The sequence below is a fragment of the Scyliorhinus torazame genome, chromosome 11, assembly GCF_047496885.1.
Source record: "Scyliorhinus torazame isolate Kashiwa2021f chromosome 11, sScyTor2.1, whole genome shotgun sequence".
Lineage (NCBI taxonomy): Eukaryota > Metazoa > Chordata > Chondrichthyes > Carcharhiniformes > Scyliorhinidae > Scyliorhinus > Scyliorhinus torazame.
Window position 1 is genome coordinate 184,377,515 of NC_092717.1, and position 26,325 is coordinate 184,403,839.

Genomic DNA, 26,325 nt, shown 5'->3' on the forward strand with positions numbered 1-26,325 from the left:
CTAGAGGCTTTTCACAGTAACTTCATTGAAGCCTACTTGTGACAATAAGCGATTTTCATTTCATTTCCTTATAATAATCCCTAAACACCTCGTTTATCTTCCCTGGCTCCGACACCACATCCCCTGCCCCAGTCTGTATCTTCAATATTTTCCTAGGCGTGGCCTGCCTCCATAGCTGATGCGCTAACATTTGACTCGCCTTCTCCCCATATTCGTACTGCCCCCCCTTGCCCGCCCCATTGTCAGCCTATCAAATTGCCCCTGTAATTTTTTACTCCTTGCCAATCCCTCTGTGGTGGGCACCCTCGAGTACTCCCTAACTACCTCAACTATCTTGTTCATTAGCCATTCATATTCCTCCCTTCTTTCCCTATCCGCATGTGCCTTGAACAAGATAATCTCCCGTCGGACCACCACTTTTAGTGCTCACCAAAAAGTGGCTGACGACTCCTCCCCATTTTGGTTCAATTCTACATAATCTTTAATCACAGCCTGCACTTTGTCACAAAACCCTCTAACTGCCAATAACCCCGAATCGAGCCTCCACCCCGGCCTCTCCTCACATCCCGATCTGAGCTGAATCTCCAGCCAATGAGGCGCATGGTCTGAGATTACTTTTCCCTGTGTACTCTTCCCTCCCCACCCCAACAAAATCTCCCAGCTCACCACAAAAAAGTCAATTCTGGAATATACTCTGTACACAAGCGAAAAAAAGGAATACTCCCTCCCCCTGGGTTCTTGAAGCACCACGGGTCCACCATACTCATCTTTTCCATGAACCCTGCCAGCTCCTTTGCCGTTCGTATCGTACCCACTGACCTGGGGCTCGATCTATCCACCCTCGGCTCTAGGACAAAATGAAAATCTCCTCCCATAATCACCTGGTGCGTGGCCAAGTCTGGGATCGCTGCCAGCAACCCTCTCGTAAAACCTACATCGTCCCAATTCGGTGCATTTACACTTACCAACACCACCGGCATCCCTTCTAATACCCCACTCACAATCACATATCTCCCACCCAGGCCCCTCATTTCCTTCGCGCTCACAAACCCCGTTTTCTTACTCATCAAAATCGCCACTCACCACGACTTTGATTCAAACCCCGAGTGGAAAACTTGACCCACCCTCCCCTTCCTTAGCCTAACCTGGTCCTTCACGCTGAGGTGCGTCTCCTGCAGAAAGACCACCTCCGCGTTCAATCTCCTAAGGTGCACAACAACCTGAGATCTTTTGACCGGTCCATTGAGCCCACGTACGTTCCACAATATCAGCCTTACTGGGGGCTTACACCTCCATTCCCCTCTACCGTCTGCCATCTCCCCTTTTGGCTCTACCCCCGTTAACTTCATCCTGTACCTGGCCCCTTTCTCAGCCTTGGCCATGTTTCATCTCCAACCTCGTCTCGTCGCATCACCCTCCCTTCCCCCCACCCTCCCCCTCCCCCCTCCGCCTCCCCTTGCCCTCCCCTCACACAGCCACCTCTCTTGGCCTTCTCCCTCACCTCACTTCCGTTCACCAGCATTGCCTGCCAGTGTGGCAACCCCTGCCCAAAGGCTTCTTCCACTGAAACCCCACCCCTCCCTCACCCTCACCTCTCTGTTCTGTAAAGAAGGCTCTCCCCCGCCCAAAGAAGGACTCATCTCGAACCACAGGTCACCTTCCCCAAGGACAAACAAACAGAAAAAACCCCAAGCAGCAGGAGGGGCGATGGGGACAGCAATCCCCGACAAGCTTTTCACCCTTGCCTCCCTTTGTCAATCCAACAGTAAAAAAAAACCTCCACATCGGAGGAAAAGAAACCCCCCACTCCCTCCAACCCCCACTCCACCCGTATTCCCAACTACTTCAAAGTACCAGCACCTCAGTCTCCCAGAATTGTTCAGTGCAGTTCTCCACCAGTTTATGCTCCTTGATAAAGTCATTGGCCGCTTCTGGGGTCTGAAAATAGTATTCCCGGCCTCCATCCGTCACCCAAAGCTTCGCTGGGTAAAGCACCCCAAAGCTGATCTGCTGTCGTTATAGCGCCGCCTTGGCTTTGTTGCACCCCTCACGATGTTTTGCCAGCTCAGCTCCAATGTTCTGGTATATGGACCTTGTTCCCCTCCCTTTCACAGTTGCGCTTCTCCCTGGCCCACTGCAGAATCTTCTCCTTCTTCACAAACCTATGGTGCCTCATGATCACTGCCCGCAGCGGCTCCCCCACTCTCGGCTTCTGCATCAGAGACCCGTGTGCTCTGTCCACTTCAGAGGCCAACACGCTTTCTCGAGCCAAGGGCATCAAGGAGGTACACCTGGTTGATGAGGATGTGCAACTATATGTTAATCTCAGCGCTGCATCGCTTCCAGTCTCCGATGAGAAGTCGCGCCTAATAAAGGCAGCAACAGCCAAGGACGTAGTCCTACAAAAGGATATCAAATGTATCCGAGAGGGCTGCCCTAAGGGTTCCTGGTCGGGGTATTGCAATGTGCGCTCAGAATTGAGTGAGGAAAATGGCCTTCTTCTGTGACAGCACAGGATTGTGATTCTGCACTCCTCAAGGCTGCTCATGCTCAAGAAGCCACATGAAGGGCACCTGGGCATTGAGAAGTGCAAGTGCAGGGCAAGGGACACAATCTACTGGCCGGGCATCTCCCAAGACATTGCAGTCATGGTCTACCACTGTGATACATGTCAGAAATTCTACTGCAAACAAAGCAACAAGCCAATGTATGCAGATCAAATTATCGCAAGTAATGAAAAGATTAAGGCCATTCTAAAGATGCCCCAGCCCACAGACAAAAAAGGTATCTTGTGCATACTCGGGATGATTGCTGAAAGTGGGCATGGATCTGTTCCACTTCAATGGGAGAGACTACCTTGTAGTTATTAATTCTCAAACTATTGGCGAACTCGACTGCTCAGTGTGTCATACAACATGCCAAAGCGATCTTTACCAGGCATGGTATTGTCATGTCGGACAATGGGCCTTGTTGTTGGGGGGGGGGGTGGAATGTGGAGTGGTGGGGTGGAATGTGGAGTGGTGGGGCTGTATTATAATAATAATCTTTATTAGTGTCACAACTAGCTTACGTTAGCACTGCAATGAAGTTACTGTGAAAATCCCCGAGTCGCCACATTCCGGCGCCTGTTCGAGTACACGGAGGAAGAATTCAGAATGTCCAAATTACCTATCTGGCCGTCACAATGATTTTACGCACATACGCATATAGAGGACCTCTAGTCCTCTATATCCCCAGTCGAATTGGGAAGGTGGAAAAGGGTGTGCACATCGCTGCTAAAAAAAGGCTATTGATAGCCAGGAAGACATCTAGCTGCTGCTTCTATGCTACCGTTCGGTGCCACTCGTCAATGGACTGTCACCAGTACAGCTGCTCATGGACAGACAGCCATGGACAATCCTGCCTTCCAGGGCCACTCCCCCTGTAAATCAACGACTAGAGCGTAAAGAGGTTCATGACAGGTCCACAAGGAAGCTCCAACCACCCCATCCAGGCGATACCGTCAGACTCGAGGATGCTGATGGCAATGGATGGTCAAGACTGGCAAAGGCTTTCCAACATGCAGGTCCACATTTGTTTCTGATCCTTAATGAGGATGGTTCAGCCTTGCGAAGGGACTGAAGAGCGCTCTTGAAAGTGCAACGGCCTTTCGTGCTGAGTCCAGCAGAAGAGCTGGTGTGTAATGCCAAACTTCATGAGGACACAGACTACCCAACAGAGCCAGCAAGCAGAGAGGTGGGGAAGAGGTTGTTTGATTGACAGTCATGAATCATACAATCGACTAACAAAAAGGTGATGAACTCATAAGAGAAACAGATTTAACGTTTCAGTAAATCATTAACTTTGTTTTCTCTCTCTTCCACTCAAACCTTGGAACCTTAGGGGTGTGTGCCGGCTGAAAAATCGCTCACCAGGATTGGGACTTTCATCTCACAGGTTTTGGAGCTGAAAGACCATGGTTTCTGTCGGATCAGTTCAGCAACTTTTGACCCCTGCATTCACTGTCGATATCCAGAAAGTTGAAAACAATGCCACACGAATGATCGAGCGATGCCGGGCCCTGGGAGTTCAACTGCGACCACACATGAAAACTCACAAAACTCTGTAAGTACCTTTAGCTTTCTAAGGTTCCTGTTTTAATTTTCTCCTCTGGTCCTGAAGGTGCAAACGGGTGTTGGGGTCAGTTCTTTTTTTTAAAAATATATTTATTCAAATTTTTCAACAAATTTTCAACAAAACCCCATCCCCAACAAAAAGAAAGAAACAAGAACACAACAATATGAAATTCTACATTGGATTTCCCCCATCTACAATAACCCCCCATATAACATTTAAAAATGCAAATAGGGAAACCCCCCCACCTTCACCCAAACGCCACCCCAAAAGAAACCCCCCCTTCCCCCTGGGCTGCTGCTGCTGACCTCATAACGCTCCGGGAGATAGTCTAGGAACGGTTGCCACCACCTGAGGAACCCCTGCACAGACCCTCGCAAGGCAAACTTTATCCTCTCCAGCTTGATAAACCCTGCCATGTCATTGATCCAAGCTTCCACACTAGGGGGCTTCGCATCTTTCCATAGTAGCAAAATCCTCCGCCGGGCTACCAGGGACGCAAAGGCCAGAATACCAGCCTCTTTCGCTTCCTGCACTCCCGGCTCGTCTGATACCCCAAATAATGCCAACCCCCAGCTCGGCTTGACCCGGGCTTTCACCACCTTGGACATAATCCTCGCAAAACCCCTCCAAAACCCATCCAGCGCTGGGCACGACCAGAACATATGGACGTGATTCGCCGGGCTACCCGAGCACCTCCCACATCTGTCCTCCACCCCAAAGAACCTACTCAACCTCGCCCCTGTCATATGTGCTCTGTGAGTAACTTTGAACTGTATTAGGCTGAGCCTGGCGCAAGAGGAGGACGAATTAACCCTACTCAGGGCACCAGCCCACAGACCCTCATCTATCTCCTCCCCAAGCTCCTCCTCCCATTTGTCCTTTAACCCCTCCACCGAGGCCTCCTCCTTCCTTCAGCTTCTGATAAATCACCTAAACCTTGCCTTCTCCAACCCATACACTCGAAATCACCCTGTCCTGAATCCCACGTGCCGGAAGCAGCGGGAATTCCCTCACCTGCCGCCTCACAAACGCCCTCACTTGCATGTACCTGAAAGCGTTTCCCGGGGGTAGCCCAAACTTCTCCTCCAGCGCCCCTAGGCTCGCAAACGTCCCATCTATAAACAGGTCCCCCATTCTTCTAATCCCTGCCCGATGCCAGCTACCAAACCCCCATCCATCCTTCCCGCGACGAACCGATGATTCTCCCGAATCGGGGACCAAACCGAGGCTCCCACCTCGCCCCTGTGTCGCCTCCACTGCCCCAGATCTACAGCGTCGCCGCCACCACCGGACTCGTGGTGTACCTTGTCGGCGAGAGCGGCAGCGGTGCCGTCGCCAGCGCCCCCAGGCTTGTGCCCACACAGGACGCCATCACTAGCCTCTTCCACGCCGCCCCCTCTCCCTCCATTACCCACTTACGGATCATCGCCACATAGGCTGCCCAATAATAGACACACAAATTTGTCAGCGCCAGCCCCCCCCTGTCCCTGCTGTGCTCCAGAAACACTCTCTTCACCCTCGGGGTCTTATTCGCCCACACAAATCCCATGATGCATCTGCTTACCCGTTTGAGAAAGGCCTTGGGGATCATAATGGGAAGGCACTGGAACACAAAGAGAAACCTCGGGAGGACGGTCATTTTGACCGACTGCACCCTACCCGCTAGTGAGAGTGGCAGCATATCCCATCTTTTAAAATCCTCCTCCATCTGCTCCACCAACTGCATCAAATTGAGCTTGTGCAGGGTCCCCCAACTCCTAGCTACTTGGACCCCTAGGTACCGAAAGCTCCTTTCCGCCCTCTTCAGCGGTAGCTCATCTATCCCCCTTCCCTGGTCCCCTGAATCCACCACAAAGAGCTCACTCTTCCCTACGTTGAGTTTATACCCCGAAAAGTCCCCAAACTCCCTAAGGATCCGCAATACCTCCGCCATCCCGTCCACTGGATCCGCCACATACAACAACAGGTCGTCGGCATACAACGACACCCGGTGTTCCTCTCCCCCCCGGACCAGTCCCCTCCATTTCCTGGACTCCCTCAGTGCCATGGCCAGCGGCTCAATTGCCAGTGCAACCAACAAGGGGGATAAGGGGCACCCCTGCCTCGTCCCCGGTACAGCCGAAAGTACTCCGACCTCTGCCGGTTCGTAGCCACACTCGCCACTGGGGCTCTATATAACAGCCTGACCCAACTGATGAACCCCTCCCCGAACCCAAACCTCCGCAACACTTCCCAAAGATACTCCCACTCCACCCGATCAAAGGCCTTCTCCGCGTCCATAGCTGCCACTACCCCCGCTTCCCCCTCCACCGAGGGCATCATAATCACATTGAGGAGCCTCCGCACATTTGTATTTAGCTGCCTACCCTTCACAAATCCCGTCTGGTCCTCATGAATCACCCCCAGGACACAGTCCTCAATTCTCGTAGCCAGCACCTTCGCCAGCAACTTAGCGTCAACATTGAGGAGCGAGATCGGTCTATACGACCCACATTGCAATGGAACCTTGTCCTTCTTCAAGACCAATCTTCCACACCCTCCCACAGCCCCCACATCAAATCCATTCACCCATCCCCACGCAGCACTCAAACAAAAAGAACATTCCCCAAACACAGTAAACACAGTAAACATCCCCCCACGACAAACCCTCAATTTGAGTCCAACTTTTCAGTCTGTATAAAGTTCCATGCCTCATCAGGCGTTTCAAAATAATGGTGCCGATCTTGGAACGTGACTCACAATCGTGCTGGCTGCAGCATCCTGAACTTCACCCCCTTCCGATGGAGCACCGCCTTAGCCCGGTTGAAACCAGCCCTCTTCTTAGCCACCTCCGCACTCCAGTCCTGGTAAATTCGGATCTCCGTGTTCTCCCACCTGCTGCTCCGCTCTTTTTTGGCCCATCTCAGGACACACACTCTGTCCATAAAGCGGTGGAACCTCACCACTACAGCCCTTGGCGGCTCGTTGGCTTTGGGTCTCCTTGCCAGGACCCGATGAGCCCCATCTAGCTCCAGGGGCCTCGGGAAAGCTCCCGCGCCCATCAGCGAATTGCGCCGGAATGTGGCGACTAGGGGCTTAAGCCTTCACAGTAACTTCATTTGAAGCCTACTTGTGACAATAAGCGATTTTCATTTAATTTCATTTTCATTTTTTCATATATGCCCCGGCATCGGGCCCCTCCACTCCTTCAGGGAGACACGAAATCCGAAGATTCTTCCTCCTCGACCTATTCTCCAGGTCCTCGAATTTTTCCGCCCACCTCCTGTGCAGTGCCTCGTGCGCCTCCACCTTCACTGCCAGGCCCAAGATCTCGTCCTCGTTCTCCGAGGCTTTTTGCCGCACCTCCCGGATCGCCGCCCCTTGGGCCTTCTGGGTCTCCACAAGCTTCTCAATCGCCACCTTCATTGGCGCCAGCATTTCTGTCCTCAGCTCCTCAAAGCAGCGTTTAAGAAACTCCTGCTGTTCCTGCGACCACTGCGCCCATGCTGCTTGGTCTCCACCCGCCGCCATCTTATTTTTCCTCCCTTGCACTTTTCGCTGCACCAGGATCACTTTTTTAACCGCTCCACTCCTGGTCCAATCCATATAATGTCATGGGGACCTTGCTGTCACCTTCCCACACTGGAAGCCGTCGAACAATTTCCGTTGGGGCCCCTCTGAAGAGCCCAAAAGTCCGTTCCCGGCGGGAGCTGCCGAACGTGCGACCTACCTAGGCATAGCCGCAACCGGAAGTCTTGGGGTCAGTTCTAAAGCCTCACCACCCAAATGCCCAGGATGTTCATGAGCATATCATTGCAGCAGTCACATGTGCACGCATTAAATATGCATAGACATGCACACACATATGGGTGTACATACATGTTTGTTTGTGCAGTTACACAAAGGTACACACATCCACGTAAACATATATGCTAATGCATGGGTACAGATAGGCAGCACTGACTACACTTGTGGAAAATGTCTGCCCTTTGAGTCACCCTGGCTTCTCATAGATGACCTGGAGCACAAGCAGGAGACATTCTGACAAATAAGGAAGCAGGAGGCATTTCTGGATAGTTTGCTCCAAAACACAATCACATCACACTAGAACGACGCAGATACAGGTAGAAGAGCATGTGTCTGAGAGTCAGCAGAGTAAAGGGTACTTATCGGAAGCAATGAAAGAGGAATCACAGAAGCTGACTTGTCCAACAGGTATGACGTACTTGTCACCCAGGTATATAGGAAGGAAGACTGTGGAATAGATGGCCAGAATGTTAATGAAGGCACCATGGAACAGGAAATTGTCCAAAGGGGTGCAGCATAGTCGAAGGGCATTGAATAATTAGGAGGACTGACTGTATTGTCTGCAAGGAATCTAAGAGGGTATGGACCTTATCTGTGTGGGGTCTTAAAATGGTCTGAAAGGAAATTGAAAAAGGGAGATGAAAGAACCAGTGTTTCCAGCCATGCTGGAACAAATGATGTAGGGGAGCGTAGGGACATGTTCCTGCTGATAAAGGTATCAGAAGCTCGGCACTAAATTAAAAAGCGGGATCTCAAGGGTGGAAATCCCAGGATTATTATCCAAGGAGCCTGTCAGTTGTCATAATGGGGCTCTTCTTTTTGGGGCCACTCTAAATTGTCCCATAATTGGGAAAAAAATGAATTGGGAACTCTAAATTTATTTTTAAAATATAAAGGGAAGGGGAGTTTTCATGTAGAAAGTGACACGGCAGCACAGTGGTTAGCACTGCTGCCTCACACAGCCAGGGACCCGGGATCAATTCCGGCCTTGGGTCACATTCTGTGCGGAGGCTGCACATTCTCCCCGTGTCTGCGTGGATTTTCTCTGGTTGTTCCGGTTTCCTCCCCCAGTCTAAAGATGTGCAGGTTAGGTGGATTGGCCAGGCTGAATTTCCCCTTAGTGTCCAAAGGTTAGGTGGGGTTATGGAATTGGGAGGGGGAGTGGTAGGGTGCTCTTTCAGAGGGCTGGTGCAGACTCGATGGGCCGAATGGCCTCCTTCTGCCCCTGTCGGGATTCTATGGGCGCAATCTTCTGGCCAAGCTCCGCCACAAAAGCAGCTCACCGCAGCGTGACTGGTGAAAGCTGGGAGACCCCGCTTCCGGGATCTGCCTGACTCGCAACGCCTCGCGTGATTCAACATGAACTCACGAGATGAAAATCACTTATTGTCACAAGTAGGCTTCAAATGAAGTTACTGTGAAAAGCCCCAAGTCGCCACATTCCGGCGCCTGTTCGGGGAGGCTGTTATGGGAATTGAACCGTGCTGCTGGCCTGCCTGGGTCTGCTTTCAAAGCCAGCAATTTAGCCATGTGCTAAATCAGCCCCTATGCTGCAAGGGGAAGGCAAATCTGCAAATGCGGCAGTGAGCCTTACTCTAATGTGCAGATTCCCAAGGCACCCGAGGCTTTGGGATTGAATCCCTTTGCCTCGGTGACTTCGGGCGAGCGCTGTTCCCCACAAACAGGGACCAGATGAAATGGCACTTGTAGGGGTCTCCAGGGGGATCGGAGGCCCCAGCTGCATGCCCTTTGGGCAGGGTGAGGACCTGGCACTGAAGGTGTCACCTGGGCACCCTGTCAGTGCCACCCTGGCAGTCGGGCTGGGGTTGCCTGATGTGGGCGTTGGAGGGTGCGAGTGCTGGGAAACACGCAGCTAAATGCGATTGCTTGGGAACTGTGTTCCCTTTTCGGAAGGTCGCGCTTTATGATTTTATGAGAAGTAATAATAAACTAAAGATGAGGATGAAGAGGAGAAAAGGATACAGGGAATGAAAAGACACCTGTTAAAAATAAAATGGATGGGGGGAGCAGCATGGTGACGCAGTGGTTAGAACTGCTGCCTCACGGCACCGAGGTCCCAGGTTCGATACCGGCTCTGGGTCACTGTCCGTGTGGAGTTTGCACATTCTCCCCGTGTTTGCGTGGGTTTCGCCCCCACATCTCAAAGATGTGCAGGGTAGGTGGGTTGGCCACGTTAAATTGCCCCTTAGTTGGAAAAATGAATTGGGTACTGTAAATTTGAAAAAATATAAAACGGGAGTGACTTAAAATAAAGATATTCAATTTTCGGTAAAACGTTGTAGAAAGCATTCGTAACCAAATGTGTGATCAAAATACTCTATCAGGGCATCTAAACAGCTGGAAGCAGTTACCCTGATAAAAATTCTGTACAGTGCCCAAGAAATAGAACTATTGAGTTCGAAGCACAAGTTCAGCTTATGCAGTCATCGGAAAAGAGAGCCGGCCACAAGCAGAGTGTGATTGTGGTAAATATTCCAAGCTAGCGAATCTTTCAAAAGGGTAAGGAAACTGGAAAAGAGGAGGAATATTGCCAAAAGGTACAATTACAGTGAAAGAAGGGAATTCAATAAAGGATGATTAGGTCTTGTAAACACAGGGACCAAGTTAAAGAACAAAGGAGATAAGACTCGGCCACAAATTGTCTACAGCCCTCCTGATCATTTATTCTGGGGCTGGGGGATATATAAATGTGGAGATTAAGAAAGCAGACAGCAAAAACAATATGGTTCTGATGGCAGTTTTTCATTTTCACGTGACTGAGAGAAACAGAGCAGCTCAAGTCGGACAAGGACTGAATTTCTTCGATTTTAACACAGCCAATCCAGGGAATGGTGGGAATTGAAGAGACAGAAATGCTGGCCATCAGAAATGGTTGCATAACCCCAGCCTTTTCACCATTTTAACCCTTGGACCTCTGGTAGTATTGAGGCCGTCAGCCATAAGAGTATCTTCTAATTAAAATGTGAACTTTGCATCCTGATGCTATCATTGGCTCTGCAATGTGATTTTTACTGAAAATCATGGGGGTTGTAAGGGAGGAGTAAAATTGGCCGAAGAACCTCGAAAGAACAGAAGAGGCCACGGTAAGAATTTAAATTGATCTTTCCTGCAGATTCCCTGTGAGCTAGGAGAAGCTGAAAAGCTTCAACTGGACCTTGAACATGGGCATCCCCTGCCCCATCCCTATCCAGCCCTTCCCAGCACCAACATTCCGCCACCCCCCTCCCCCCAGTCTTTCTCCCCAGCATTAGCTTCATGTTGGTGATCATTCCCTGCGTCCCTGATACCTGTGCGCCACCAGCCCAATTTCTGCTCCTGCTGTCAGGCTAGATTTAAATGGCTGGAGGCCTCAGGCTGAACTCAGCATGGGAGCTTTCACCCACCCTGCACGCGGAATACAATGCATTCCAACTTAAAATAGCTGTGAGTCAGGATGGATGGAGGAAACATAGGCCAGGTACATGTGCTGGGCTCCCAAAGATTGCCAGCAAGGACTGGTGACAAACAATACTTTATTCTCTAGCTGAGCAGCTACTCCATGGCTGTGCATGGCCTTCACTCTGGGGAGAACTCCCACACTCCTGACACATGGCCCTTTTTGTAACCGCATCATCACGTGACCACTCAGCCTACATCTCCACCATTTAAGTTAGGGCAACAGGTGGTATTGAGATGTAACAGTGTGCGCGAACAGTAACTGTGTATTAACCCTTAGATAACATACAGATTGAACAGACTAACAATACATAATATTTACATCTGTGGAGACATGAATTAAGCTGTTGCAATTGGCGCATAGCCCATTATGTCTTCTCCCCCCCATTTTCTGTTGTGTAAAGATGGTATTCGAAGGTCAGTTGTAGACTAGGTGTGACATATTCCTGGAGCCCTGTGTTTGGTTTGATCACTCGCCCTGAGCATGTGGTTATAGCAATTGATTGTACTGTAGTTTTTCTTAGGCTGGTGTCCTCGGTTCGGTGATCTGGGGCATTCCATCAGTGTACTCTGTGGGTGCAGGGCTCACTGCCTCAGCCTCTGGAGGAGTCTTCATGTCCACTTGTGTTAGGGTCCTGTGTTATAAGCCGAATGAGTAGAGTGCCAAGGCATCTGTCGGCGCTGGTTCCAATACCTGTAGGAGGTGACAGCGGTTGCGTACACAGTGGCCACCATCTGAGGCTACCACGTAAATGTCCAGTTGCGGGGCATGGATCTGTACCACCGCCAACTTGTCATGGCCATGTGCAGTCTGTACTCTGACCATTTGACCAGATATTAGAGGGCCGAGCCTGTGGGCATTTAAACCATATGCCTTTTGCTTCTCCGTCAGTGTTGCATGAGTGTATCATTCACACTGGGTTTGGGCTGCGGCAGAGCCTTGGCAGTAGGAATTGTGGTCATGGTGTGCCTGGAAAAGAGTTGTTGTGCTGCCAAGGGCAGGCCTTGTTGTGGTGTACTACAACGATCTTGGGCATTTTTCTCTAGAAGATGCTTTGCTGAGCATACTGCCTGATGGAGCTGGTATAGGGGGCTGCTCGCGATATGCTCAAAGTCCCACGTGTGTGCAAAGTTTCTAAATTCAGTGGAGACGAATTGACGAGCATTGTCTGTCATGAGGCTCTGCGGGATGCCGTGTGTGGCAAAGTGTCCCTTGAGCTTGATGATGACTGTGTTACTTGTGATGTTTGGCAGGTAGTTGAGCTCAAACCACCCGGAACACGAATCGGCTAAGACTAAACGTTATTTACCATTGAATTCAAAGATGTCAGCTGCTGTGAACGGCCATGGGGCAGCACGGTGGCACAGCGGTTAGCACTGCTGCCTCACAGCACCAGCGACCCAGGTTCAATTCCGGCCTTGGGTCACTGTCTATGTGAAGTTCGCGCTTTCGCCCCGTGTGTGCGTGGGTTTCCTCCGGGAGCTTCAGTTTCCTCCCACAGCCCAAAGATGTGCAGGTTAGGTGGATTGGCCGTGGTGAAATTGCCTTTTAGTGTCCAGGGATGTTCAGATTAGGTGGGGTTACGGGGATAAGGCGGGTGAGTGGGCCTAGTTAGTGTTCTCTTTCAGAGGTGCAGACTTGATGGGCCGAATGGCCTCCTTCTTCACTGTAGAAATTCTATGGGAGGTCTGGAACCTGATATAAATGCAATGGTTCTTTTGCTTGATGCAACTGGAGTTCATTGCATGGTGCACATCTGGAGACTTCCCTCTCCATGTTGGCATACATGGAGGGCTAGTACAGTGATTCCTTGGCCCTGTATCTGGTTGTATTGTGCCCCTGGTGAAATTGTTGTGCATAGTTGCTCTGAAGAGAAGTAGGGATGATGAATCACTGGGCACACAGCATCAATCCATCCTGTACAGTTAGCTCATCTCTGATGGTGAAGAATGTGTGAAACTCGTGGGGAAACTGTCTTGAGGACTCAGGACAGGCCCTCATGATGATCTTGTGCAGTTGTCTGCATGTGATGTCCACCTGTAATGTATCATTGAGCTCCTGGATTCTGCAAGAGGACAGTACTTCCATTGCCATCATGTCTATGTCTTCCTCACGATCTGCCTGGTCTGTAGTGGGTAGGAAGGCACTGGAGAGAGCATCAGCTAAGTACAGCTCCTCAGCACGTTTGTCAATGACGCTGAGGTTATAGCATTGCAACTTTACCATCATGCTCTGCAACCATGCTGACAGTACGGAGAGGCATTTCCTTTTTTTTTTCGCGAACGCAGACCCCCACTACCACAAACTTTGCAGTCGAGTATCCCGCATTTGGGGACATCACAGGCGTCAGCACACCTGAAGTGCAATGGGCTAGCCTTGTCCTGGGCGAACCACCTTCTTGATCATGGTTTCGCCCCTACCAGGTAAGGAGACGGAGAGGCTTTTCTAACACAGTTATGAGTGGTTGGTGATCTGTTTCAACAGTTGGACAACCATATATGAAGTCATGAAATTTTTGATGGAGACAAGAGCAAGGAGTTCCTGTTTGATCTGTGCATAGCGAGTCTCAGTGTCGGTGAGGGCACTTGGTGCAAAGGTCTGCCATTCTGGATGCAGATTGCGCCAAGTTCATGCTGGGAGGGTGTCATGATATACATCAGCATATCATGGTGCAATCACACACACTGACACACTGATGGACATACAGTAGGACCAACCATCATACACAACATCGCAGCCAATCACCAGTGAGAGCACACGCACTATAAAGACAGGGGACACCAAAGTTCCCGCTCATTCTAGCAGCAGCCAGCTCAGAGCACAGAGCTCACAGCCTGTCTCTCAGACATTCACCATGTGCTGATTGCCTCACCTAGATAGTGATAGGACAGGGTCCACAGATAAGCTGGTAATGCACGTACCCAAGTTTACAGTATGTTATTACAGTTGAGTTGTCAATAAAATCGAGGTACACCATCTCCAGCCGTGTTGACCTGTTTGTAGACCAGACACCCAACACGATAGAGGGGTCTGCCAATATAAGTACAGGTGATTGAATGCCCTTAATGGCCTTAAGTGGGGTGCTCTTTTCAAGAGCCGGTGCAGACTCGGTGGACCGAATGGCCTCCTTCTGCACTGTGAATTTTATGAAATGCCAAAGTGTTGTAACACCGGTGGGGCTGCAAGTGCTTGTCTGAGTGTGTTGAAAACTGCTGTGTGATGCTCTTGCCAGCACCATTCGCCATCCTGGTGGAGGAGCTGACAAAGAGGTCCAGTGACCTCACTGTAACAAGGAATTAACTTAGAAATTGGTCATATCGGTCGACACGGTGGCGCAGTGGTTAGCACTTCAGTCTCACGGCGCCGAGGTCCCAGGTTCGATCCCGGCTCTGGGTCACTGTCCGTGTGGAGTTTGCACATTCACTCCGTGTTTGCGTGGGTTTCACCCCCACAACCCAAAGGTGTGCAGGCTAGGTGGATTGGCCACGCTTAATTGCCCCTTAATTGGAAAAAATGAATTGGGTACTCCAAATTTATTTTTTTTAAAGAAATTTGTCATACCAAGGAAGCACTGTAAGGGGCACATGTCCATGGGAATGGCCATCTGTCATATAGCAATAGTCTTGTCTGGACAATCTCGGCAGGCCTGACAGCATCTGTGGAGAGAAAAGGGGGCTAACGTCTTGAGTCTAGATGGCTCTTTGTTTCAGATTCCAGCATCCTCAGTAATTTGCTTTTGTCTTGTTTGGATCTGGTTTTACACCATGTAAGGAACCTGGTTGACCTGAATCTGTATTTCGCAGAGTTAAGCTTCAACTGTATGATTCTGATTCTGCCAAGGATGAGATGAAGGCGTGCATCACGTTCTTGCATAGTACCACCCCAAACCAGGATGTCATCAATGATCATATTTCAGGGTTGGGCTGCAACAAGTTGCTCCATAAACCGCTGGAAGACCTCACTGCCAGTGGAGATCCCACGGGGCATATGAAGAAAGCAATATCTGCCTACCAGAGACATGAATGTGGTAAGTTTTGAGGATTCTTCATCTAGTGGGATCTGCCAGGACCCACATATCACATCCAGGATGCTGAAAGCCTTGGCATTGACCATTTCTGCCATCAACTGTTCCACTGTCTTCCTAGGGTTATGAGTGTAGTGATCTCTATATGTGCATGTACACAAGAGGTTAATGTGTAATCAGTAGCACCACATGATCACTAGAGGGCCGGACCAACAGGGGTATAAAAAGCAACCACATTGGGTCTCTCGCTCTCTCTTGGATGCACTGTGACCAGGGCAATAGCAGACTAGTTCAGATGGCTAGTGGAGTTATGTATAGTTACCGTAGTTAGATCTTGTTAACCTCATCACTAGTATCAAAGTTAAAGTAAAGAACTCATGCAATTATTGTTATAGTTACTCAATAAACCTTTTGTTACTACTGGACGAGTTTGAATCTTCTTCATTGAGATTCAGAAGACCTCATCACTAACCAAGGTTTGAGTAGCACCTGTTACCTACCACACAGGTAACAAAACATGGTACCAGGCGTATTGGCTTTAACAGAACTAGTTAGATTAGGTTAGACAAAAAGAGAAGAAAATTCTGACCGGATATTCAACTGTGGAAGACTTTGCAGCAAATGGATCCTCGATGACTAACTATGGGACTCATTGGGCCTCTAGGGCAGCTGGAAATAACCGGTAATTTAAGTTGTGACTGGAAAAGATTTGAACAGATATTCCAAATATTTATCGCAGCTAATGATTTAAGCCTGGTCTCTGACGCACCGAAAATAGCACTACTACACTCAATAGGAGGGCATGAAGCTAGAGAAATCTATAATTGCTTTAATTACTTAGAAGGTGAAGACAACACCCAGTTAGAAGTAATACTCAATAAATGTGATGAACACTGTAAGAGTCAGTCTGGTGAGATGCTAGAAAGATTTAACTCTTGTCATAAATGCCAGAGAAACGGAGGGCCCATCACTGATTTTATTCTCAAGTTAATACCACAAGGCTGTGATTATGCTGATTTCAGAGACACTACGATAATGGATCAATTAATTTATGGCCTATCTGACAAAAATTTGAAGGAAGAACTTTCACAAGATAGGTATCTAACTCTAGAAACTGCGATACAAAAATGCCTTGCCTATGAACAAAAGCAAAATCAATACTTTGAGTCTTTACAAACACAGAATCATTATCTAGAAAACAAAATCGGTAAAAATGGCGTGAACATTCACCACGAGGCGGAGGCAGGGTTGAATCGGAGAAAGACGGAAGTTCTGAGCGGCAGCCATCTTGCGTATGTCCAGTCTGGCCAGGCCTCACATACGCACTACCCTAAAAGACGCAAACCGGCAAAACAGTGTTCTGCGCATGCGCGAGAAGTCGCGCATGCGCGGTTACGAAAAGAGCGCACAGTAAAGGAAATTCGGATTGCGCATGCGCAATCGAACCCTACGCATGACGTCACGGGCGGTATGATGTAGAGGACCCGAACCACGCCCACCGAAAAAGGAAATGCACAAAAATTAAAAAAAAGAAATTTAAAGCTGCAAAACCCAATTTTCTTACCTCAAGAGACAGAACAATGCCCGAACTTACACCAGCAGTTGAAAATAACTTTCACAACATCCTGGAACAAGCAGTCTGCGCCACCCAAAGTGAAGAGTACAATGACAATCCGAAACCAAAGAAGATAATTTGTTCATTGAACATGAAGAGAACGATAACAACTCCGAAACAAAAAGAGATGAATTGTCTACCGAACAATACACACAATACAGACATGGCTGAGTTATTCGGATATGATGATCACAGCATCAGCAACATGGTTGAAAAGCTCAACACGACTCTTCTCATGGTAGATGATTCCAATACCATGATGCCATGGCAGATCGTCGATACATTGGATGACAGCAACCTGTCAAATACCCAAGAAGAAGACAACGCCACACAGAGAGCACAGAACGACTCCGTTGAGAGAGCACAGACCGACTCTACAGTGAGAACACTGCACGACTCCACAGAGAGAGTGATGACAGACTCCACAGAGAGAGCGGTGAAAGACTCCACAGAGAGAGCGATGTAAGACTCCACAGAGAGAGCGATGACAGACTCCACAGAGAGAGCGATGAAAGACTCCAAAGAGAGAGCGTTGACAGACTCCACAGAGAGAGCGATGAAAGACTCCACAGAGAGAGCGACGCAAGCCTCCACAGACAGCGCGGTGACAGACTCAAAAATGGAAGCAAGCAAATACTTCATAGCGAAGTCCATGCATGAACAAGACTATGAATGTCTATTCACCTTATCTGTGCAACCAGCAGCAGACTCTGAAAGTCTACCAAGCTCACATGAACAACAAAAAGACTATGAAAGTCTACCCAGCTCATTTAACCAACAAGAAGACACTGAATGTCTACCCACTGTATGTGAGACAAGTGACGAAGAAATCACAATTCCCATAAGATGTGCAGGATCACAGCGTGGCTGACAGATCTCAGCTCGCCTGCACAGAAGCACTCAACAATCAGAGGACGGCTACTCATGAGTCCAGAGAGACCACGTCAATAGAAATCGTGAAGATTTTGACTCCAGAAGGGGAGCACCAAGAAACCAACGGTGATTCAAATGAAACCGAAATAACTCCAGAAGAGGAGCACAAAGAGATCACAGATGATTCAAGTGAACCAGAAATGACTCTAGAAGAGGAGTACCAAGGAAGCAAAACAGAGGAATCAAATCCACCACAAATGACTGATGTCACCAATATCAATGCAACATCAGATCATTCTCACAGTTCTCAAGAAGAAACGCTCAATGTAACAGATATCACAAAGGACACTGACACCAATAACTGTGACAATGACTCACATCATCCACTCTGAACACTCATTGAGCGCAACAGGGACAACAAAAAACGCAAACAGCACAGCAGAAACAAGAACAACAACAGCAACAACGAAAACAACATGCAGCGCAACAAGAGCAACAACAACAAGAAGCGCTGCAGAAACAAGAACGACAGCAACATCAAAAACTGCAAGCACAACAACAAAAACTACAAGAACAGAAACAACAAGCACGACAAAAACAACAACAAGCACAACAACAAAATGACAAAAACAACGACAACAAAAACAACAAAGACAGACACGACAGAAACAACGACAATGAAACAACGACGTGTCCAACATGGTACAACTCTGCACATGAAGGACAATGCCACAGCACACTGCAAAACAATGACAAGACATGCCAAGGCATGACAAAGAATCTCGGGCACTATTCTCCCCCCCCCGCGCCGGGTGGGAGAATCGCCGGGGCACTGCACGAATCGCGCCACGTGGTTCTCCCACCCCCCGGAAACTAGCGGCGCGCGATTCACACTGGGCCGCTCGGAGAACTGGCGAGCGGCGATTCTCCTGCCCGGATGGGCCGAGCGGCCACTACAACACGACAGGTTCCCGCCGGCGCCGTCCACCCCTGGTCGCTGCTGGCGGGAACTCTGCGGGAATGCTGGAGGGTCGGCCTGTGGGGGAGGGAGTGGGGCTCCTTCACCGGGATGGCCTCCGATGGGGTCTGGCCCGCGATCAGGGCCCACCGATCGGCGGGCCGGACTCTCCCCCTCCGGGCCTACCTCCTTCAGCGCGCGGCCCCAGAACACCGGCGCCATGTTGGTGAGGGGCCGGCGTGTGTAAGACATTCCCCGTGCATGTGCAGGATGGCACGGCCCAACTGCGCATGCGCGGGTTGGCGCGGCGCCCATTTGGCGCCGCGTAAAGATGCTGGAGCGGCATGAACCAGCGCTGTGCTGGCCCCCTGTGGGGGCCAGAATAGGTCGCGCCCAGGCCCTGTTCGTGCCGTCGTGAAACGCGACGCGTTCACGACGGCGCGAACACTTGGCCTCCATATTGGAGAAGCGCCCCCCTCACGAATTCACATCTGCTCCAGAACAAGCAAGCACGCCAGCTTTCAAGGCGGATGACACACTAGATCAATACCGTAAGCACAGGAAAAATTCCAGGTCAGATGACACACAGAATCAATACCGTAAGACAGGAAAAAGTCCAGACAACGGTGTAACACAGAATCGCTACCACAAGTATATAAAAAAAAAGAAAATCTAAATCAGACAACAAAGTGATTTGACCATTTGAACACCTCATGATGACTTGATGGTCACTTAAACACAAGAACACTGACGACATTCACAAAGAAATAACGACATCAACATCACCACTTCAACAACAGAAGAAGAAAGCAACTCAACCGAACAAATTCATAAAGTTTGGACTCACAAATGTTTTAAAATTAAGGTTGGACTCATAAATATTAATTGGCTTTGTATAATCATCAAGATCATCACAACTTGTACATAACATAATTTGCCTACCTATTTCACGCAAGTGAAAAAAAACCTAAGAGTCTAAATGTATTCACATGTGACGGACAACTCATTGATTTTATGTAATGCATTTGCAAACTGCATCCATTATGTTTGTTCAATTTTCTTTGCAACATACAGAAAATATGTAACACGAAAAAAAGGGGGATGTAGTGATCTCTAGTGCATGTACACAAGGGTTAATGTGCAATCAGTAGCACCATATGATCACTAGAGGGCCAGACCAACAGGGGTATAAAATGCACCCACATTGGGTCTCTCTCTCTTGGGTGCACTGTGACCAGGGCAATAGCAGACTAGTTCAGATGGCTAGTGGAGTTACGTATAGTTACCATAGTTAGATCTTGTTAACCTTATCACTAGTACAAAATTAAAGTAAAGAACTCAAGCAATTATTGTTATAGTTACTCAATGAACCTTTTGTTACTACTGGACGAGTTTGAGTCTTCTTCATCGAGATTCAGAAGACCTCATCACTAACCAAGGTTTGAGTAGTACCTGTTACCTACTACACAGGTAACAAAACAATGAGGTCTGTGCCGTGTCTTGTTTAAGTCACACAGGTGACGTGACCATGCCACCTTTCTTTACTGCAGCCACCATTGCTGAAACCAATTCTGTGGCCTCATCTCTAGGCGATATGACACCTAATGTCATCATCCAATGCAGCTCATTGACAACGTTCTGCTTCATGGCTATTGGTACTCTTCTTGGAGCACAAACTATTGGTGGTCTTCTAGTCTCATGTGATATGTTGCCGGTAGCTTACCAATAACATCACAGTTGAAGAGATCTTCGTACTCATTTCTGGGCCTAGTGTTGCAATGCATGTATCTCTGGACCAAGTTGGATGAGCCCCTGTGTGATGCTGTCCCGAAGACCTAGCAGTGGCCTTACGTTCTGGTCGACTATATGAAACTTGAAGCTGCCCTGTGTGCAGTGGAGAGTGGCCACATCTTCCGTGCGGATGGTTTGTCCACCAGAAGCCACGAGGTCCACCTGGGTACTGGGGTCCGGTGCTGCATATGGATCTAGTTCTCGTAGCATTCAGCTGGGCAATACGTCACACTTTGCTCCAGTGGCAACCTTTACCTTCAGTCTTGTGTTGCTGCAAATAATGTGGAGGGTGGCCAATATCTCACCCTTTTCTGTGATGATGTCGACACTCCCCCAATGGAGTGTTGTTGGAGGCTTTGTGGTTTGGTTGCTCTGTCTGAGCTGCAGTTCGTTCACCTTGCTGACCCTCCTACTGTTGAAGGACTGACCGGCTGCAATATGGCTGGTGGCAGAGGAAGGCTGCTGTGTTTTCGATCTGCAGCATTTTGCAAAACGATTCCACCTTCCACATTTATTGCAGCATTTGCTGTACGCGAAACATGCTGTTCTGTTCTGAGGGATATGGCATCACAGTTGGGGCAGGGTGTGCCCTTGTACTGCAAAAACTTCAGTTTCCTGCCTAAAATCTTGCCGCTTTTTCCTGACTGTTCGTTTAACTTGCAAATGCTAATGGCTGTTTGTAGTGTGAAATCTTTTTCTCCCAGCAATTGCTTGCAGACAGGATCGCTGTGAGCTCTGTAGACTATTCGATCACTGACTAAGTCATCACGAAGGGTGCCAATAGCACATTTCTTGGCTAAGAGTTTCAACATTGCCGTGTAGTACTGTATTGCTTCATCTGCTCTTTGGTTTGTTGAATTAAACAAGTGCCTGTCGATTGTAAGATTTTTCACCGAAAGACAATTGTTCTCAAACTTTTTTAGAATTACTTCGGGGTCCTCTGTCTCCTCCTCCATTTGGAAATCAGGCTACTTGATTTCTCAACAGCTTCAGGGCCCCTTTAAGTTTAGTGAGGTGTGGGCGTCCGGTGGCGGTGTATGGGAGAAGGTCACACATAAGGTGGCTCCCGCCAGAGTTATGGTCCTTTTAGCCTGGTTCCCAGGGGAAATTGGTTGACAAACCCGATCCATCTAATTGTATTTTGTGAGAAGATGTTAAAAGCCATGCGAAGGAATGTTGGAAAGAGGGGTGCAATTGGTAGCCCTTTATTGGAGATAGAGTCAGTGCGAAGCTCATTGGGACCAAAGTTGGCGGAGGCAGCCTCATCGAGTGGGGCCACGCCCTCGAGTTCGAGAGACTATTCGGCAAGCAAGGGAGATGATGGAGACCCTCAGAAAGTCTGTTGAGGCGGCAGCACGGTGGCACAGTGGTTAGCATTGCTGCCTCACGGCGCCGAGGTTCCAGGTTCGATCCCGGCTCTGGGTCACTGTCCGTGTGGAGTTTGCACATTCTCCCCGTGTTTGCGTGAGTTTCGCTCCCTCAACCCAAAAAGATGTGCAGGGTGGGTGGATTGGCCACGCTAAATTGCCCTTTAATTGGAAAAAATGAATTGGCTACACTAAATTTATTTTTTAAAAAGAAAGTCTGTTGAGGATGTGCTGGGCCCGATAAGAGAGAGATTGGGAACGACCGCGGAGTGGTGAAGGAGCATGGAGAGGGGCTGAAGGGGGTGGAGGAGATCTTGTCGCAACATAGCGACCAAATAGCCTTGCTGGAAGCTGAGCCTCTGGTGGTGGAGAGGAGGAATAAGGGCGTGGGGCAAAGGTAGAGGACTTGGAGAACAGATTGAGGAGGCAGAACCTCAGGATTGTGGGGTTGCCGGAGGAGGTGGAGGACCCAAGGCCGAACGTGTCCTTTGCCCAGATGTTTGCAAAGTTGATGGGGGGAATGAACAGATATCACCTCCTGAGCTGGATTGGTCCCACCGAAAACTCCGGCTGAGGCCATGAGCGAATGAACCGCCATGGGTTGTGATTGCATTTTTCCACAGTTACCGGATAAGGAGTGGGTCCTGAAATGGGCCAAAGAAAACCGGGATGTGAGGTGGGAAGGCAGCAGCATCCAAATTTATCTAGATGGTGGGGCAGAGTTTGCAAAGGGGTGTGCAGCCTTTATATAATAATAATAACAATCTGTATTGTCACAAGTAGGCTTACATTAACAGTGCAATGACGTGACTGTGAAAAGCCCCTAGTCGCCACATTCCGGCGCTTGTTCGGGTACACAGAAAGAGAATTCAGAATGTCCAAATTACCTAACAGCACGTCTTTCGGGACTTGTGGGAGAAAACTCGAGCACCCAGAGGAAACCCACACAGACACGGGGAGACGTGCGGATACCACACAGACAGTGACCCAAGCCGGGAAGCAAACCTGGGACCCTGGCGCTGTGCTACCGTAAAGCAAAGTAGGCCTTGTACAGGAGCGGAGTGCGTTTTGGTGTGGTGTACACAGCGAGATTGGGAGTCATGCACAACACAAAGGATCACTTTTTTGAGACGACAGAGGAGGCAGAGGCTTTTAAAAAATAAATTTAAAGTACCCAATTATTTTTTTCCCAATTAAGGGGCAATTTAGCACCTACCCCGCACATCTTTGGGTTGTGGGGGTGAAACCCACGCAGACACGGGGCGAATGTGCAAACTCCACAGACAGTGACCCGGGGCAGGGATCGAACCCGGGTCCTCCCTGCCATAAGGCAGCAGTGCTAACCATTGCGCCACCACGCTGCCCCTGGAGGCTGGTTTACCATAGTGAGCTAAACAGCTGGCTTGTAATGCAGAACAGTGCCAGTAGGGTGGGTTCAATTCCCGTACCAGCCTCCCCGAACATGCACCGGAATGTGGCGACAAGGGGCTTTTCACAGTAACTTCATTTGAAGCCTACTTGTGACAATAAGCGATTATTATTATTATTATTGAAGCTTTCGTCAAAAAACAAGGCTTGGACTGAATTAAGTGGGTTTGAATGAGACTTTACTGGGTGTTGCTGGGATGGGATTGTTTGGGGATGTTTTAATATTTTTGTACATATGTTCGATTAAAGGGGGTTTATTGTTCTGTATTGGAGTGTATATGTTGTTGGGGGAGTGATGGGGACAAAGACGTTTGGAGTAATGGTTAAGGCATTAATGTGGATGACATATGGACCAAGGTAGAAGGTTGAGAAGTGTAAACGCTTTGGTTTTGATCATTCCTTTGTAGCTGGGTGAGGGTGGGGTGGGGGGGGGAGGGGAGGGGGGGGGGGGGGGGTTGTGTTACTTTCTTTGTTCTTTGGGTGTGGGGCCTGGCAGGGGGGGGGAGTACCTCACTAGCAGGTAGTGAATGGGAGTGAGGTGGAGGGTGGGGCTGAGACCTGTTGGACCTGTTTGGACAGGTTTCAATGAGCCTGCAGGGTTTGTTTAGTAGCAGGAGGGGGATGGGGATGGTAAGGAGAGAGCATTGGTCGTTGGAAGGTAGCTGACAGGTTTCTAGGTTGGGGAAGGGGGTGGCGGGGGCGGGTAGTTTGCTGATGGTGTGACCAGGGGTTTTTCTTTGTCTCACCTTGTGGGTGGGGATGCTGACAATCATGGGTAGGCATCGGTTCTAGGACTTGGAAGAAGGAGGGGACAATCCCTGACTTGAAGGGGAGTGAGAGACCCCTGATCAGACTAGTCTCGTGGAATGTTAGGGGTTTGGGAGGCCCGGTGAAATGATCGAGCGTTTTTTCTCATCTGAAGAATTTAAGGACCGATGTCGTTCTTGGCTCTGCAGGAGACCACCTGCAAGTGAGGGATCAGACTAGGTTTCAAAAGGGCTGGATGAGCCAGGTGTCTCACTCGGGCTTTGATTGTAGGGCCCGGGGGGTAGCCATCTTAATGAAAAGGGCTTGTGTTCTGGCGGGAAGGTTAGTGACGGATCATGGAGATAGGTATGTTATATGGAATGTGGGTCATACCGCTCTATTTCTTTACTTAATTGGACACCAAGATATTGGCTAAGGTGTTAGCACTGAGGCTGGAACCATGTTTTCCTCAAGGTATTGGGGAAGATCAGACGGGTTTTGTCAAGGGCCGACAGCTGACATTTAACGAGCGGCGATTGCTAAATGTGGTTTCCCCATCTGAGGGTCCTGTTCCAGAGGTAATCGTTGCATTGGATGTCGAGACGGCATTCGATAGGGTAGAATGGGGGTATCTTTTTGTGGTCTTGGAGAAGTTTGGGTTGGGTCCCAAGTTTGTTTCTTGAATACGACAAGGCCCCAACAGCTGGTGTCCGCACCAATACCAGGAACTCCGGGTACTTCCAATTAAATAGGGAAATGAGGCAGGGGTGCCCTGGTGCCCTATGTCCCCCCCTCTTGCTTGCATTGGCGATAGAGTCTTTGGACATCACCTAAAGGGCTTCAGATACGTGGAGGGGGATAGTGAGGGGAGGGGTGGAGCAAAGGGTGTCCCTGTTCGCTGATAGTCTCTTACTTTATGTGTCGAACCCGGTCCCCACATGGACGACATAATGGAGCTGCTGAGGCGCTTTGGCTATTTTTCAGGCTAAACGTGGGTAAAAGTGAATGCTTTCCACTTAATGCCCTGGGGAAGGGAGTTAATCTAGGGGGTGCTACCTTTTTGTGTGTCTGGTTTCTGCATTAGGTATCTGGGGGTCCAAGTAGCCCGGGATTAGGCCTGTCTCTGTAAACTGAACTATACGAGCTTACTGGGTAGGGTCAAGGCCGATCTCGCAAAGGTGGGATAATCATCCCTGGCCTTGGCCGGCAGGGGTCAGTCAGTCAACCAAAGAGAAAATGCTGGAAAATCTCAGCAGGTCTGGCAGCATCTGTAGGGAGAGAAAAGAGCTGACGTTTCGAGTCCAGGTGACCCTTTGTCTAAGTTCCAGCTTTGGGACTCGAAACGTTAGCTCTTTTCTCTCCCCTCAGATGCTGCCAGACCTGCTGAGACTTTCCAGCATTTTCTCTTTGGTTTCAGATTCCAGTAATTTGCTTTTATCCAGTGAATATTGGGAATTCAGGACATGCACTTCATGACTTTCCTTTTAATATTGTTCTTTTTCAATCATCTAATTACATAGATACATAGAAGATAGGAGCAGGAGGAGGCCTTTTGGCCCTTCGAGCCTACTCTGCCATTCATCACGATCATGGCTGATCATCCAACTCAATAGCCTAATCCTGCTTTCCCTCCATAGTCTTTGATCCTATTCTCCCCAAATGCTATATCTAGCCACCTCTTGAATATATTCATAGTTTTAGCATCAACTACTTCCTGTGGTAATGAATTCCACAGGCTCACCACTCTTTGTGTGAAGAAGTGTCTCCTTATCTCTGTCCGAAACGGTTTACCCTGAATCCTCAGACTGTGAGCCCTGGTTCTGGACACACCTATCATTGGCAACATCTTCCCTACATCTACCCTGTCTAGTCCTGTTAGAATTTTAGAAGTCTCAGTGAGGTCCCCCCTCATTCTTCTGAACTCCAGCGAGAACAATCCTAACCGCGTCAATCTCTCCTCATATGAGTCAGTCAAGATGTACATTTTGCCAAGATTTTTGTTTTTGTTCCAATGTTTGCTGGTTTTTCTCCCTAAATCTTTTTTTGCGGGAGTTGAAAAGTTTATTTTAATGAATTTAGAGTACCCAATTATTTTTTTCAAATTAAGGGTCAATTGAGCTTGGCCAATCCACCTACCCTGCACATCTTTGGGTTGTGGGGTGT

General features: G+C 49.1%; 1 protein-coding gene and 1 pseudogene across 3 annotated transcripts in view; one reads left to right on the top strand and one right to left on the bottom strand.

Annotated features, from left to right (window-relative positions):
• Positions 1-26,325, top strand: part of LOC140385704 (D-serine dehydratase) — a 227,584-nt gene that overhangs the window by 57,222 nt on the left and 144,037 nt on the right. For 2 of the 3 annotated variants that reach the window (XM_072468142.1, XM_072468144.1), the window contains exon 1: positions 3,892-4,104. In XM_072468142.1, the coding sequence (XP_072324243.1) occupies positions 4,051-4,104 (54 nt within the window). In that variant the 5' untranslated portion in view covers positions 3,892-4,050. Of the gene's footprint in view, positions 1-3,882; positions 4,105-26,325 lie in introns of those variants that run through there. The other variant, XM_072468143.1, reaches the window with a different exon arrangement.
• LOC140386092 (U1 spliceosomal RNA) lies at positions 13,614-13,790 on the bottom strand (annotated as a pseudogene).